Here is a 17,277-nt window from a genome sequence, read left to right on the forward strand (position 1 = left end):
CGAATATTGTCGATACCAGAAGAAATAATCAACAGAACCTTTGGAGTATCTGTAGGACAGAGTAACAGAGCTGCCTTCTAAACTGTTCTCTTCTGTCTCGACTGGAGTGAGTTCTTCACAGCTGATACCTAAAGTTAGAGATAACTTTGTTATTTCATGTTGTAAAAGACATACAAAATTATTCAAAATCAGATATTATTAGGATTCAATTTTTTCAAGCTGCATAGTCTAACAAACCTGTGAGGATGGAAAGAAACATCAGAGAAAACACACAATGCTGCAGTGACAGCATGTTGAATAAAGGTAATGTTGATGGTTTGTGTGTTGATCTCTGTTGAATATAGAAGTTCCTCTCTCTTCTATAGTTCAGTAACAGCTCAGCTCCTCCCTGAGTCTCTCTGTAAAGTGATTCTAGACTACATCATGACAAATATTGAAGTTTAACAGTGTGTGACTCCCTCTGGTGGATGTTGTGGAGTATTGTGTTGTCTTTGCTCCAAAGGTTTTTGTACAGAGTTTTGGTGTTTCCTGTCACTGTGGGCTGCAGAGCACAGTAGTACACAGCAGAGTCAGACACCTTAGCTGAGATGATCTCCAGTTTAACATGTTTCTTTGACTTGTCAATGTGAGCTGAGAAATCAGAACCAGTTAGATGAATAAACCCTCCTTCTGTGATGTAGATCAGGAACTCTGGTCTGGATCTCTGGTATTGTCGGTACCACTGGATATTGTAGATATCACCCTCATATGTACAGGTCAGGTTGATGTTTCTGCCCTCTGCAACATGTTCTTCAGTACTTTCTGGCTTTATGCTGTTCATGGAACCCAGGGCTGCAAAATGATTATTATTCACATCAGTTATCATTAACTTATACAGTGAATACTCTAGTTATGAAATATCTGGTTAATACAGCAGGTTATATGAGACTTTGATCTCTGTTCTAACACTCACCTATAAAGGGAGAGAAAAGTAAAAACAGGTAAAGCAACATGTCTTTGGAGTTTCCTTCTTCTCAACATCAAGCTGATTGTGCTTTTAGTTCCTCAAACATTTCTGCTCTGGAGACAGAAATGATCTCATTGGTTGAGTTAAACGTTAGTGGGCGGGGCCAGAGAATAACCTTTCTCTAAATGGTATGAGGATTACAGTTTAGATCGGGCCCAAAAAATCAAGCCCAACCCTACCTGAGCCCATGCACGTTGTTTTCGAGCCCGCCCCGACACATTAACTGTAATTATGAGCCCAATCCCGATTTAAACCTGACAATATTTTAATACGTGGGCCGTTATAACTGACTTTCTCAAATAGAATTCAAAGTTGTTAGAACTTCAAAAATCTGTTAAAAATGATGATAATGAATAATACAACAAGGACGAAGCATGCATGGGGGTAACAGATCAAGGCAGCAACATAATCAAAGCCCTGGAACCAAATAGGAGAAATTCTTATCTCAATCACCTAATTAATACTGTCCTTCGCCACGGTCTGCGTGCTGATGCACTGTCAGACATCAGGAGAAGGGTCTGCTTGCGGCCGCTCACGCCACGCCCCCTCTGCTCACAGACAACAGTGCTACAGAAGGAGGAGACAGGATGTAGCACAGTTTACCTCACACTCAAGTCAGTGCAGGACATACACCCAGAGCTATGGGAGAAGCTGGAGAGGCATGGCTTTCTCCCCACCCAATTATGCTAATAAAGTAAAGATTAAAAAAACACAAATGGTTGATCAAGGGCCCAGCCCGGCCCGAGGATAGTGGCGGGAAATGTCGGCCGACCCGGCCAGTGGGTCTAAACTCTAAACTCTAAAAAGGATAAAAAAGCAGTGAAGAGAAAGAAGACCTTTGGTAGATGTTTCTGATGTTGGTTGAGTTGTTGTGTGATTGTCTTAAAGTTTAACAGTGTGTGACTCCCTCTAGTGGATGTTGTGGAGTATTGTGTTGTCTTTGCTCCAAAGGTTTTTGTACAGAGTTTTGGTGTTTCCTGTCACTGTGGGCCTCAGAGCACAGTAGTACACAGCAGAGTCAGACAGCTGAAGCTTCTGGATCTTCAGAGGAACTGATCTTAACTTGGAATTGTGTGTAGATGAAAATCTCTCCCTGAACTCGTCTGCTGTGTTCCCTCCATCCCCTTGAATGCGCATCAGAATGAATTTGGGGCTGTTGTTTCCATCCTGTTTGTACCAGAAGAGATTAATATTAGTTGAACTACTGTTATATTGACAGCCAAGTGTTACTGTCTCTCCTTCAGTAGCAGTCACATCTCCTTTTGGTTGCAGCACGTTGTCTTTTTGTGCTCTGCATTCTGTAAAACAGCAACAAACAGAATCAGTGTGCTGTTAAAGAATCATATCAATGTTGGATTGATATCAAAGAAACAGAGTTGTGTTCATACCAAGGCTCATAGCAGCCAGCAACACTGAGATGAACAGAGGCTTCATATCTGCAGTGTGGAGTAACTCTGAGCTACAGCAAGTATAAAGAAGGCTGTGATCTCTCTGTTTAGTCTTCATCAACACTAAGTTGTTGGATTAGAAGGAGGAACCTGATTACAGTGACAGGACTCATTCACAGCCCTGGGTTATTCCCCCTACTGACAACTTTACACCTAACACATGTTGTGTCTCTCTCCTTTCTTAGTGTAACTGTTCTTGTATGAAGTGGTCTTTGTAGTTTTCAGCTGACATGGTTCCTGTTTAACAGCTGGTGCAGATTCACTTTGTTTTCAGTCGAGGGTGAGGAGGTTTTGCTTCCACTACTGAAGGCGATGTTGTATCAGTGATCAGGAGAAGGAACTGAGGAGCTGATCCAGGATCCTGTCGATACCACTGGAGATTATCAGCTTTAACTGAATAGGTACAGGACAGAGTAACACTACGGCCCTCTGATGAAAAGACTTCAGCACTGCTGGCAGTAATATCATCTTCCATCATGTTACCTAGTGAGGAAAACAACATGTTAGATTTACACTTCTGTTCCAAAGTCACATATCCAACGTTTGAAAAACATCACACCTATTAGTGATACAGTGATGACATCTAGATTTGTATCTTTGACATGTTAACGTTTCATCTTAAATCTGAACTCGATCTGTAAAACTTTGAAAATGTCTTTGTATTTCAGGATTTATAATCATAAAGATACATACCTATGAGAGTGAAGCAGAACAGAATTGCAGTGAGTTTTTCCATGTCTGCAGAGGTGAAATGCTGTTTATGAATGTTCAGGATGAATACGTTTTGTGAGTTGTTTGGTCTGATGTTCACAGCTGGAATCAAACAGTTCTCTGTCATGAAGACACCTCTGCAGTCAGTAGGAGGAGACTCAGATGTTGAATTAGTTTCATTCCTCCAAGTCTTCATCACAACAGTTCGTTTGTTTAAATATCACAACACATGTCCATCATAAGATTAACGGGAACCTGTGGTTAATAGTTATAGTTTTTGGAGAGTTTTCGGAGTTAAACTCCACAAGCGTGTCCTGCAGGCTGGTCGGCCGTCACACACACACACACACACACACACACACACACACACACACACACACACACACACAGGCACACACACAGTCTCACACACACACACACACACACTCACAGAGGCACACACACACACACTTTTCCACAGTGCAGCAGGCAGAGGTGGGGGAGAGAGAGATACCCGTTTCTCTTCGGGAGACTTGTTTAAATTATGACAAATATGCTATATACATTAGATTTAGTGTTTAGTTCATACTTTTTTTGGTGTATTTGTTTTCGGATTTTAACGCTATAAAGACCGTTGCCGTGCTTGCGTCACTCCCTTACCCCTCCTACCAGTCCCTATGGCCACTTGGCCAGTGCGATTGCAAATGAAAAAAACTGTTTTGGGGGAGAGTAGTTAGTAGATCTGCTTAGAAGTGGACTTGTCCTATAATTACGTTCTTGTAACTACTTGGTCAGAAAGTGGCTAATGTTTCAGTGTCTGAAAAGTCTCTTCTTTCTAAACATTAGTTGTTTTTTAACTGGTGCTCCCCTTTTGAGTTGTGACCTGTACTTTGGCAGCAACAGAATAAGTTTGTGGTCAGGACGACCAATCAACCCAGTCTCACGGCAGTGAAATGGTCACGTAATTTAATCTATTGATTCGTGTACACAGACACATTTATCTCGTTTTTTTTCGTGGTGGTCAGCACGTTTTTTAAACTATGTATTTCAATGGGAAGCATCTTTCGTGATCACAACACGACTACGGTAGCCAGTAGTATGAAAGGCCGAAAATCCGTGTAGGGAGGTTTTTTGGGGTAGAGGATGGGTCAAACAACATAGGACTCATAGATCGTGTCCCGCGTGTCACAGGACTTTCACCCAGGAGAACGGGGATCGTGTCCCGCGTGCTGACCATCACTGAAATATTTTTATGAACGTGTCCGTGTACACGAATCAATAGATTCAAAATTACATGACCATTTCACGAACTGCCGTGAGACCGTGTTGGACCAATAGGAGGACGGGGTTTTAGTATATATGCATTTAGGATATTGCCATAGCATAGGTCCAGTATGTTGTGCATTCTAGTGGGGACTGTAACATATTACTCCAGCTTAGGTAGATGTGTGGTGACGTAAAATCCCCCAGTAGAAATATTGGTTGTTTGCCAGTTTGATTGACAGCCCTGTTGTAACTGTCTCTTATTTGTTTGGCAGAAAGTGTAAAATCAACAAGAAATACTTGAACATCTGACTTGTCATGCCCTTTTTATAGCATGCTTTAATGGCTTCATGCCGGCGACAGCCGTGGACAGAGGCATTATATTTTTTGTGTTATCCGTTCGTCAGTCCATCCATTCTCATAAACTCAATATCTCAACAATGTCTGAACAGACTTTCTTCATAATTGCAATAAAAATTCACGTGTACTAAACGATGAACTGATTAGATTTTGATTGGCCAAGATCACTACGACCTCACAAAACCCCTTTATGGCCACAACTCAATAATTCATATGCTAATTATGACACTGTGTCTACTATTACAAATGTAGGATTAGGATAAGATGAAGAATTTATGACATTTTTTACCCAAAAGATTAAAGGTCAAGGTAAAAGTCTTAACTGTGACATTGCAATGAGCTGCAAAAATGCATTTGTGGCCGTTATTCAACTCCATAACTCAGAAACAGAAGTGGAGACATTTGGTTGGATACTGGATTGGTGACACTAATCTTAAAACTGATAGATAGATAGATAGATAGATAGATAGATAGATAGATAGATAGATAGATAGATAGATAGATAGATAGATAGATACTTTATTCATCCCGAGAGAAATCTTCGGCATCCAGTAGCTTAGACAACCATAACACAACAAACACATACACACATGAGGTGATTGTATAGATCTTCTGTGCTGCCGATTGAAGATGTGTGAAGAGCGTCAACGTTTCACCAAAAGTACACATAATACCTTTTACTAAATTCATTTTAAATATAAATGTGATTCTACTGAAATTTTCTGTGGGTTTTCATGACATGAATTCGAAACTACCAGTGTATACAGGGTATCTGTCTTCTCCTTTACACACTGTTGAAGAAGAGAACATGCAAAGGTAGGGATTAATCAGTAAGGAGAACAATCAGTATTTTAAATAGTTACCTATCCAGAGAGTCAGAATCAGGATGTTAGTCAGCCAGTGTTTCATGTCTGCAGTGAGAGGGGAGGAGAGAGAGGAAGAGCATTGATACTCTGATGGATCTGGGCCTTCACATCATTGGTCCTTCCTCTTCATCATCTATTGAAGATCTCTCAACAATTTGTCATTGTCTTGAAGTTTAACAGTGTGTGACTCCCTCTAGTGGATGTTGTGGAGTATTGTGTTGTCTTTGCTCCAAAGGTTTTTGTACAGAGTTTTGGTGTTTCCTGTCACTGTGGGCTGCAGAGCACAGTAGTACACAGCAGAGTCAGACACTTCAGCTGAGATGATCTTCAGATCAACTTGATTTTTCTCCTTATTCAGTGTAGCATTCAGTCGAGGGTGAGGAGGTTTTGCTTCCACTACTGAAGGCGATGTTGTATCAGTGATCAGGAGAAGGAACTGAGGAGCTGATCCAGGATCCTGTCGATACCACTGGAGATTATCAGCTTGAACTGAATAGGTACAGGACAGAGTAACACTACGGCCCTCTGATGAAAAGACTTCAGCACTGCTGGCAGTAATATCATCTTCCATCATGTTACCTAGTGAGGAAAACAACATGTTAGATTTACACTTCTGTTCCAAAGTCACATATCTAACAGTTGAAAGACATCACTCTGACATTTTTAAGTAAAGCACATTATACTGTTAACAATTTATTAATCAGTTATTAGAGATAAAGTGATGAAATCTAGATTTGTATCTTTGAAATGTGTAACTTTGAACTCCATCTAAAATCTGAACTGTATCTGTAAAACTTTGAAAGTGTCTTTGTATTTCAGGATTTATAATCATAAAGATACATACCTATGAGAGTGAAGCAGAACAGAATTGCAGTGAGTTTTTCCATGTCTGCAGAGGTGAAATGCTGTTTATGAATGTTCAGGATGAATACGTTTTGTGAGTTGTTTGGTCTGATGTTCACAGCTGGAATCAAACAGTTCTCTGTCATGAAGACACCTCTGCAGTCAGTAGGAGGAGACTCAGATGTTGAATTAGTTTCATTCCTCCAAGTCTTCATCACAACTGTGTTTCATCAGTGAAAAGAATCCAGACTGTCTCATAAAATACATTAAAGTTTATCAGTGTGTGACTCCCTTTGGTGGATGTTGTGGAGTATTGTGTTGTCTTTGCTCCAAAGGTTTTTGCAAGTGTATCTTGCTGCAGCCTGCGGGAAGGCGGGGCTTGACATAAAGCCCCACCCACATCCAAGTCAGCCATTTTTCTTTGCTTACGTCACTCCCCATACCCCCATACCAAGACAGCCTCGTAGAATGTTTTACTATGAAGAAAATTATTTGGATAAATGCCATGTTTTTATTTTGAATATTTTAATTTTATTTGAAAATGTTATATCTATATATGTAAATGATCTGAAAGAAAACCAAATATTCACCAATTTACAAATGACATGAAAATATATTTTGAAACTTTAAAAAAGGACTGACAAATAAGAAAGCCATCCGGACTCTGAACATTTACAATGCCTTACAACCTCTTTAATGTAAATTTCATGCGCCCCTTTTTCGTGTATGTATGTATGCATTTAATGTTTTCAATGTGTTTATGGATCTGTACTTGAATAATAAAGTTTTTTGAAGACAAAAAAAAAGACAGCCTAGTAGTGAAGCTGATATAGCCTCTTGATTCACATTAGATAGAAACTGATGATGTAGGCTAAACACAAACGATATGTCATGCAACAGTGAAGTTTTCATGTAGTTACTACTGATTTCTGATATTGAAATGATATCCAAATTTGAAAAATGGGTCATTTTAAAAGGTGTTGACCGTTGACTTAGCTAGCACGCAAACAGTTCATTTACATGTCTACGAGCATGTTAAAAAACTACACCAAAAGACAAATACTGAGGAATATTGATAGAAAGCAGGGGGAACTAGTAGGCTACTTCCATACTTTTTAGCATTGGCTAATTAGCAACCTGCCTGCCATCAGATGTAGCTTCCGAGCTAGCTAGCAGCTAGCCCCAGAAGCTCATGAAAACAAGGCTTTCACCGGAGCAGTCTTACGTTATCTCCGAACCACTCTTTTCGTTTCAAAATCAGAAATCAAATGAATGAAAAAGTACACGGGCCCAATTACAGTTCATTGTTGTTGCATGAAATGTCGTTTGTGTTTAGCTTACATCAGATTCTGTCATCTAATGTGAAAACAAGAGGCTATATATCAGCTTTGCTACCGTCTTGGTCCGTTCGAGCGTATGGGGAGACGACGTAGGCAAAAAAAAAAAAAAAGACTGACTTGGATGTGGGCGGGGCTTGATGTTAAGCTCCACCTTCCCGCAAGCTGCAGAGAGATGCTCCTCAGTTTTTGTACAGAGTTTTGGTGTTTCCTGTCACTGTGGGCCTCAGAGCACAGTAGTACACAGAAGAGTCAGACACCTTAGCTGAGGAGATGTTCATATGGATGTGTTTGTCCTCCACTTTAATCTTCAATCCAGGGAATAGATTAGTTCCTACTTCTCCTAAAGCAGAGTGTAAGATGAGGAACTCTGGTGGTTTTCCTGGATATTGTCGATACCAGAAGAAATAATCACTTAACGACAGTTTGGAATATCTGTAGGATAGAGTAACAGAGCTGCCTTCTAAACTGTTCTCCTCTTTCTCTACTGGAGTGAGTTCTTCACAGCTGACTCCTAAAGGAAGAAATAACTCTACTATTTCATGTTGTAAAAGACTCCATACATGATTCACATTCAGATGATGTTGGAAACAAACTTTTTCATGCTTCATAGTCAAACATATCTGTGAGGATGGAAAGAAACATCAGAGCAAACACCCAATGCTGCAGTGACAGCATGTTGAATAAAGGTAATGTTGATGGTTTGTGTATTGATCTCTGTTGAATATAGAAGTTCCTCTCTCTTCTAAAGTTCAGTAACAGCTCAGCTCCTCCCTGAGTCTATCTGTAAAATGATTCTAGACTACGTCATGAAAAATATTTGAAGTTTAACAGTGTGTGACTCCATCTAGTGGATGTTGTGGAGTATTGTGTTGTCTTTGCTCCAAAGGTTTTTGTACAGAGTTTTGGTGTTTCCTGTCACTGTGGGCTGCAGAGCACAGTAGTACACAGCAGAGTCAGACAGCTTAGCTGAGGAGATCTGCAGATTCAGATGCTTTTCTCCAGACAGTTTAGGAGAGAACATTGTCTCTGATTGTAGAGACTCTCCTGGATTGGTATAACCAAGCCCTGAGATGTAAAAGAGTAACTTGGGTCGTTTTCCTGGATATTGTTGATACCAGAAGAAATGATCATTAGCATCCATAGTCTTGGAGTATGTGTAGGACAGAGTAACAGAGCTGCCTTCTAAACTGTACTTTTCGTTCTCGGCTGGAGTGAGTTCTTCACAGCTGACACCTGAAGGAAGAGATAACTCTGTTATTGTTACAACAATTTCAAGAAATGAATCACAGTTATGAAACAAAAGCAATCAAACATAGAAAATGCAGAATATAACTTGCCCGTTATAATTGAAATACACAGTAGATAAATCACACAATTATCCAATGACGGCATGCTGGATAAAGTAAAGTCTGAATAAAGGTAATGTTGATGGTTTGTGTATTGAACTCTGTTGAATATAGAAGTTCCTCTCTCTTCTATAGTTCAGTAACAGCTCAGCTCCTCCCTGAGTCTCTCCGTCTCTTTGTAGTTCTGTATTTTCACTTCTCTCAGTTACACTACTGAAGTAAAGTTATTCTAAATTACATCACATTGAAGATTATCAGAGTGTGACTCCCTCTGGTGGATGTTGTAGAGTATTGTGTTTTCCTTGAACCAAAGGTTTTTGTACAGAGTTTGAGGAGCATCTCGCTGCAGTCTGCGGGAAGGCGGGGCTTGACATCAAGCCCCGCCCACATCCAAGTCAGTCTTTTTTTTTTTTTTTACCTACGTCGTCTCCCCATACGCTCGAACGGACCAAGACTGTAGCAAAGCTGATATCCTCTTGTTTCACATTAGATGACAGAAACTGATGTAAGCTAAACACAAACGACATTTCATGCAACAACAGTGAACTGTAATTGGGCCCGTGTACTTTTTCGTTCATTTGATTTCCGACTTTGAAACGAAAAGAGTGGTTCGGAAATAGCGTAAGACTGCTCCGGTGAAAGCCTTGTTTTCATGAACTTCTGGGGCTAGCTGCTAGCTAGCTCGGAAGCTACATTTGATCATGGCAGGCAGGTTGCTAATTAGCCAATGCTAAAAAGTATTAAAGTACTAGTTTCCCCTGCTTTCTATCAATATTCCTCGGTATTTGTCTTTTGGTGTAGTTTGCTAACATGCTCGTAGACATGTAAATGAACTGTTTGCGTGCTAGCTAAGTCAACGGTCAACACCTTTTATATTGTAACGTGAAAGCTCAGGCTGCGTTAGCTTCAGCTAAACCACAGCAGCAACTTGCACTGCCCCGTTAAAATGCAACTTCAACCCTCGGATATAACGGTAATCACGTAGCATTTTACTGTATCTAGACATCTGTATGTGTGTTCGACCTTTTGAAATACTTAGATTAGGTGTGTTACTGTGCAGGTAATATCCGAGGAGCATCTGGCATGATTGTGAGTTCTACTGAACCAGACTGAGAGACCATTTAAAGACTCAGGAACCCTTTGCAGGAGTTTTGGATTAATTAGCTGATTAGAGTGGGACACTTTGAGCCTACAATATTGAACCTTTTCACAATATTCAAATTTTCTGAGGGTTTTCATAAACTGTAAGCCATAGTCATCAAAATTATAACAAATACAGGCTTGAAATATCTCACTTTGCATGTAATAAATCTATATAATTAGTTTTACCTTTTAAGTTGAATTACTGAAATAAATTAACTTTTGCACAATATTCTAATTTTTCGAGTTTCACCTGTATGCTTCTGGTTCACCTGTTAATTGTTAAAGCAAAATCACCCCTTTGTACATTTGGTTGTGACTGAATTCTTGCTGTTAATATGAAAGTCCATAACGAAACAACACACCATTCTACTTTTGAGGGCTAAATTAAATGAAATATGGCTCGTTTTCCGTTTGAACACATTTTCATCAATATTAACAGGCTTTAAAATGACCAATATTTCAAATTTGGATATCATTTCAAAATCAGAAATCAGTATTAACTACATGAAAACTTCACTGTTGCATGAAATATCGTTTGTGTTTAGCCTACATCATCAGTTTCTATCTAATGTGAATCAAGGCTGTCTTTTTTTTTTTTTTTGTCTTCAAAAACATTTATTATTCAAGTACAGATCCATAAACACATTGAAAACATTAAATGCATACATATATACACGAAAAAGCGGCGCATGAAATTTACATTAAAGAGGTTGTAAGGCATTGTAAATGTTCAGAGTCCGGATGGCTTTCTTATTTGTCAGTCCTTTTTTAAAGTTTTAAAATATAATTTCATGTCATTTTTAAATTGGTGACTAGCCTATTTGGTTTTCTTTCAGATCATTTACATTTATAGATATAAAATTTTCAAATAAAATTAAAAGATTCCACAATTCAAAATAAAAAACATGACATTTATCCAAATAATTTCCCTCGTAAAACATTCTACCAGGCTGTCTTGGTCCGTTCGAGCGTATGGGGAGTGACGTGAGCAAAAAAAAATGGCTGACTTGGATGTAGGCGGGGCTTGATGTTCATGTCTCGCATGTTGCAGCGAGATATACTTGCAGAGTTTTGGTGTTTCCTGTCACTGAAGCTTCTGCATCTTCAGAGGAACTGATTTTAAGCTGGAATTCAATGTGGATGAAAATTTCTCTGTGATCTCTCTGTTTAGTCTTCATCAACACTAAGTTGGTGGATTAGAAGGAGGAACCTGATCACAGTGACAGGACTCATTCACAGCCCTGGGTTATTCCCCCTACTGACAACTTTACACCTAACACGTTGTGCCTCTCTCCTTTCTTAGTGTAACATTTCTTGTATGAAGTGGTCTTTGTAGTTTTCAGCTGACATGGTTCCTGTTTTACAGCTGGTGCAGATTCACTTTGTTCTCAAACGTATAAAAGGTGGTAATTGTAGTGAAGCTGTACATGCCTTTTAATATTTCTTCATAGAAAGTTTGAAAGTAAACTGAGACTTAATATTTCAACATGTTACATTTTATGCTTTTTTCAGAATGTTTCTTGAATGTAAAGTGACAGTTTAGTATCTTTTGGTCCTCTGCAGCCATTTGAGGTGAAATTCAAAGATGGTGAAGTTGTTGGAGAAGCTTCTGTTTTCATGAAATTCTTTTGTTAGTAAAATCTTCTGCGGTAAAAATGTGATTCTACTGAGTTCTTCTGTAAATTATGTTGTTATGTAATATAAACTACCAGTGATTTCAGTTTTATTAGTGTTTCAGTGTCTATTTGGGATGCAGATCAACATGTTGAACAATGGAAGGAGCTCATTGTGGCCTATCTATTTTCATTGTTTCTATCGGCAGTTGGTATGAACAGAGCCAAAAGTTTAAGTCTGGTGGATTCCATAGTTACATGTCTGCAACCGGCACAACATCTCCTACATTTTGACCAACCATGATGTATGAAGAGTAAAAACTGTAGTGGAGAGAGCAATTTGTGAGGAAAGATTTCAGAGAATCGTACTGCAGCTCCCCCCTCTGTCCTCCCCTCTGGCTCTCAACATTCTGTCCCATACACACACATTGGAAAATCTGAAACGGTCTGAAAACTGGACGATACATAAACTGTGATTTGGTAGAAACCGTGCTTGATATCAGAATGCCCATTCAGCCCAATAAAGGACAATGACTTGTCTTCAGTTTAAACTTTAAATTATTTTTCCACATTAAAGTATGTCGATACAGCATGGCCTCAAAGGGCGGTTGTTTTGAGCTATCGTAAGCAATTTCCCGAAGATTTCCCATTAAAGTCTATGGGAAATTTTAACAATTTGGCCTAATGGCTGACAGGGTATGAAGAGGATTTAGTAGGTAAGTCAGTGTCCATTTATTTGTTGTCATGGTGTCTTGTGTTTGAACCATCATACAGTTGGTTTGTCATTGAGGTGGATTTGCTGCTCATGTGAATCCTCCCACAGTGTTACATTAGCAGCTGTAACCACAGGGACTCTGATAAAACTGGAATAATCAGAATCCATCTGATATGAAGCTGTGGTTTGCATACCACTTCCCTCCTCTTTGAAGAGTAGTCAGATATCTGTGTTCAGGTTTTTGTACAGCCTCTTCTACACTTTGTATCACTGTGTTTCTAGAGCACAGTAGTAGAGACCTGTGTCTGCCAGGGTTAGTGTCTTTATGGTCAGTTCAGTTGTTTTCTTTGTTGTTATGGATTCATATCTTTGCTTATCTGGGATATATTCAAAACTACTACTGTCTCTTGCTCCTTTCCAGAGTATAAACTGAGGCGCCTGAAGGTCAGAATGATGTCTGTACCAGTCAAGGTAAACATCGTTATCATTAGTCTCATATTCACATCTGAGTGTAACAGATTCCCCTTCTTGTTTAATGACTTCATCTTCTCCAGGAGAGATTTTGTCTCCAGCTATTATTCCTGAAAAAGTAGAGAAAATGAAGTCATTAGACTAACATTGTTCTTGAGGCTGAGTGGAGAAGAGAGAAGAAAATGTCAATTTACAGTGTTACTCTGGAAAAAAAACAGTTCAACTGTTCAGAGATTTCTGCTCTGAACTGCAGTTTATATAAATCTTTAGAAAATACTAAAACCATGTTGTTCTTTGTATCTTACCAAAGAAAAGAGCAGAAAGAATAATCCACAGCCAATGTTCCATCTCTACAACAAGGTTTAAATCAACAGGAGAAACTAGCTGATGTTCAACATTCAGTCTGAGAATTGTTCTCTTCACAGCAGCACTTATTATTGACTGAATGGTTGAACACAGTGCAGAAGTAGTGCACCTCCTACTTGATAATGTTGCGCTCTAGTGGAGGTACAAAGTTCAGTACAACAGTGTAGAAAAAAGTCTTCCAGCAGCTTGTCAGTGTGTCAGCTTGTGTTTTTGTACAGAGACTGTGGGTTTGCTGTCACTGTGGGCCTCACAGCACAGTAGTACAGAGCAGAGTCTGTCACTGCAGCAGAGGAGATCTGAAGATCCATTTTGGTTTTATCCTCACTCACTGAAACAGACAGTCCAGAGTTTGTTTCATTTTGCGTTCCAGAGTGAAAGATGAGAAACTCTGGTGGTTTTCCTGGATATTGTCAATACCAGAAGAAATTATCATTATATTTAGCTTGTTTGGAGTATCTGTAGGACAGAGTAACAGAGCTGCCTTCGAAACTATTTTCTTCTTTATCAGCTGGAGTGAGTTCTTCACACCTGATACCTAAAGGAAGATATAACTGTTATTTCATGTTGTACAATGCTCAAATGATACACATGCAGATATTATGGGAATATAACTTTTTCATGCTGCATAATGTAACTTACCTTTTAGAATGGAAAGAAACAGCAGAGAAAACACACAATGCTGCAGTGACATCATGTTGAATAAAGGTAATGTTGATGGTTTGTGTATTGAACTCTGTTGAATATAGAAGTTCCTCTCTCTTCTATAGTTCAGTAACAGTTCAGCTCCTCCCTGAGTCTCTCCGTCTCCTCGTAGCTCTGTATTTTCACTTCTCTCATTTAGACATCTATGGTGAAATGATTCTAGACTGCATCATGAAAAGTATTTTTTAGTTTTAACAGTGTGTGACTCCCTCTGATAGATGTGTGGTGTATTATGTTGTCTTTGCTCCAAAGGTTTTTGTACAGAGTTTTGGTGTTTCCTGTCACTGTGGGCCTCAGAGCACAGTAGTACACAGCAGAGTCAGACAGCTGAAGCTTCTGGATCTTCAGAGGAACTGATGTCTTGTTGATTGTAGCATCAAATCTGTCTTTCTGGAAATCTGGAGCATTCTCTTTTGTGTTTGAGTAACGCTTCAGCATGTACTTTGGGAAATCATTGACTTCTTGTTTGTACCAGAACAAAGTGGGATATGTGTCACTAGTCTCAAATGTACAGCCAAGAGTAACTGTCTCTCCTTCAGTAGTAATGACATCTCCTGTTGGCTGGATCACTCTGTCTTCTCCTTTACACTCTGGGGAAGAAGAGATGATGCAGAGAAAGAGATTAATCAATAAGATGATTGATTAAAGGAGAACAATCAGTATGTTTAAATAGTTACCTAGCCAGAGAGTCAGAATCAGGATGTTAGTCAGCCAGTGTTTCATGTCTGCAGTGAGAGGGGAGGAGAGAGAGGAAGAGCATTGATACTCTGATGGATCTGGGCCTTCACATCATTGGTCCTTCCTCTTTATCATCTGTTGAGGACAGAGGTGGGACCAAGTCACTGTTTTGCAATTCACAACTAAGTTTCAAGTCTTTTTACTGAAGTCCCAAGTCAGGACAAGGATGTGCCGAGTGAAGTCCTAAGTCAAGTTCCAATTCCTTAACTTTGTGTTTGGAGTCCTAAACAAGTAATAAAGCAATCTTCACCAAATGTAGACAACAGAGTTATAATAAATTAATGCATTCATGTTTTTATCAAGTGCTACTGGACTTATTAACTCTGACTCTGCACTCTCATACTTTCATAATGTTTAATGTTTAAAAAAAAAAAGATATATGTTAAATAAGGGAAAAAAACAATGATATTGTGGCAGTCTGCAACAAATAGGTCCTAGAGTTCTACAGTTAGTAGTAAAATTAGTCACTTACTTTATGGATCAATAATCTGTAAATGCATGTGTAAAAGAGAATGTAAATATTTGAATGAACATACCTCTAGCTCAGGTTCAAAACACACCAACTGGATCACATAGAGTCGGAAATCTTTTTTTAAATGAAGGGAGTAACTTCACATTACCCCCATGGTTTTACTGCTATAACCTTAGCAGATTGCAGCACGTAGCCTTTAACTTTAGACGTCATCTCAGTTTGGGTGAACATCAAATGATGAATTAAGGAGGAAACCCAAAGAATCCACAAGAATAGTCGTTAATGTCCGACATGGCACCGCTGTTAATGAAATTACTCAGCCTCAACTTACCGTTCTTCGTGCCGCTTCAATCAAACAAAGTTTGAAGTTGTTGCATATCCATTTGTAATTTTTGTCCTGCATGTTTTGCATATTGCAATTAATTTTTTGTTGGCCACCACATTTAGTCTTTATATGTAAATGGAATGATCTTTATTTCCAACTAGAAAATTCTGCTAGAAATGTTGACAGTGTGCCTACTACTTGGTGCACATCAAGGTTATAATCGTTAACGAAAACTAGGTGGGAAAAAACTTTGTCGTTAACTGAAATAAAAAAAAAAACGAGGCATTACAAAAAAACGATAACTAAACTAAAACTTTAATATCTGTTGGCAAAACTAACTAAAATAAAATAAAATTATCGAGTAAATGTCCTTAGTTTTCGTCTTTGTCGATCTTTCATAGAGCAAATAACATTATATCTCTCCGACCATGACATTTCATGTAGACATGTATAGGACTGGGAACCCAGAAATTCCGACATTCCACGTCAAATTGAACACAACATGTCTGTGGCTCCGTCCCTCTCGCCTGGCATCATAGTGGTACCGAAAGTCAGAAGAAAGCGGCAGTCCTATTTGATTATGACTGTGTCAGATAAAAGCGCCTTGCAGTGGAAGGTGGTAAAATATGTGGTCAGTTTATTACAGGGAAAAATCCCACGAATATGAAAGTACATTTGAGAAGCGCACACAAGCTAGGAGGCTAACCTAGCTTACCTTAACAAGATAAAGGAGAACGCAAAGCCCCCTTTCCCCGAAACAGAAGCTAACCCCGGTAACGTTACAGGCATGGATGTATGGATACAGGGCATGGATGTATGGGTACAGGGCATGGATGTATGGGTACAGGGCATGGATGTATGGATACAGGGCATGGATGTATGGATACAGGGCATGGATGTATGGATACAGGGCATGGATGTATGGATACAGGGCATGGATGTATGGATACAGGGCATGGATGTATGGATACAGGACATGGATGTATGGATACAGGGCATGGATGTATGGATACAGGGCATGGATGTATGGATACAGGGCATGGATGTATGGGTACAGGGCATGGATGTATGGATACAGGGCATGGATGTATGGATACAGGGCATGGATGTATGGGTACAGGGCATGGATGTATGGGTACAGGGCATGGATGTATAGATACAGGACATGGATGTATGGATACAGGGCCAGGCAGCATGACAGAGACAACAGTAGGACAGAGAACACTTCAGGAGGGCTTTCACCGGCGACTGATAGCTGCTGATTTGTAAATACGCAGGAACACCAAAAGCGGGAGGAAGCGTGGGTTAATATGTGGATTATTCTGGGATGTCTACACAACTGTGTGAGTCAATTGACTTCAAAAAGTTCGCCACTTTACTTGAACCAAAGTTGAAAACACCTGTTCATGTCTTCTTTAGTCTGTTGGTTATTTAGGTTTTTTTCCTGGAACACGTCACTTACACATTTTGCACATACTGCAGCGTCTTGTGTAGACTGTTTACATATTTATGACCATATGTAGGCTACATTTTATGTACTGGTGTTAGTGTTGAATACATTGTGAGTACA

At 39.4% G+C, this 17,277-nt stretch overlaps 3 gene segments (V, D, J or C); all 3 read right to left on the bottom strand.

The window, feature by feature from the left end:
* Positions 1–1,987: 1,987 nt before the first annotated feature.
* Positions 1,988–2,516, bottom strand: LOC116037173 (the record flags this gene model as incomplete). The annotated part of the segment is given in 2 exon segments: positions 1,988–2,304; positions 2,395–2,516. Coding segments are annotated over 2 exon segments (435 nt in total), but the record flags the coding sequence as incomplete, so codon positions are not given.
* A 197-nt stretch (positions 2,517–2,713) lies between these two features.
* LOC118495855 lies at positions 2,714–3,334 on the bottom strand. The segment is given in 2 exon segments: positions 2,714–2,937; positions 3,148–3,334. Coding segments are annotated over 2 exon segments (369 nt in total).
* Positions 3,335–14,463: 11,129 nt separating this feature from the next.
* LOC116037174 lies at positions 14,464–14,982 on the bottom strand (the record flags this gene model as incomplete). The annotated part of the segment is given in 2 exon segments: positions 14,464–14,762; positions 14,850–14,982. Coding segments are annotated over 2 exon segments (345 nt in total), but the record flags the coding sequence as incomplete, so codon positions are not given.
* Positions 14,983–17,277: the final 2,295 nt, after the last annotated feature.

This window comes from Sander lucioperca, chromosome 9, assembly GCF_008315115.2.
Source record: "Sander lucioperca isolate FBNREF2018 chromosome 9, SLUC_FBN_1.2, whole genome shotgun sequence".
Lineage (NCBI taxonomy): Eukaryota > Metazoa > Chordata > Actinopteri > Perciformes > Percidae > Sander > Sander lucioperca.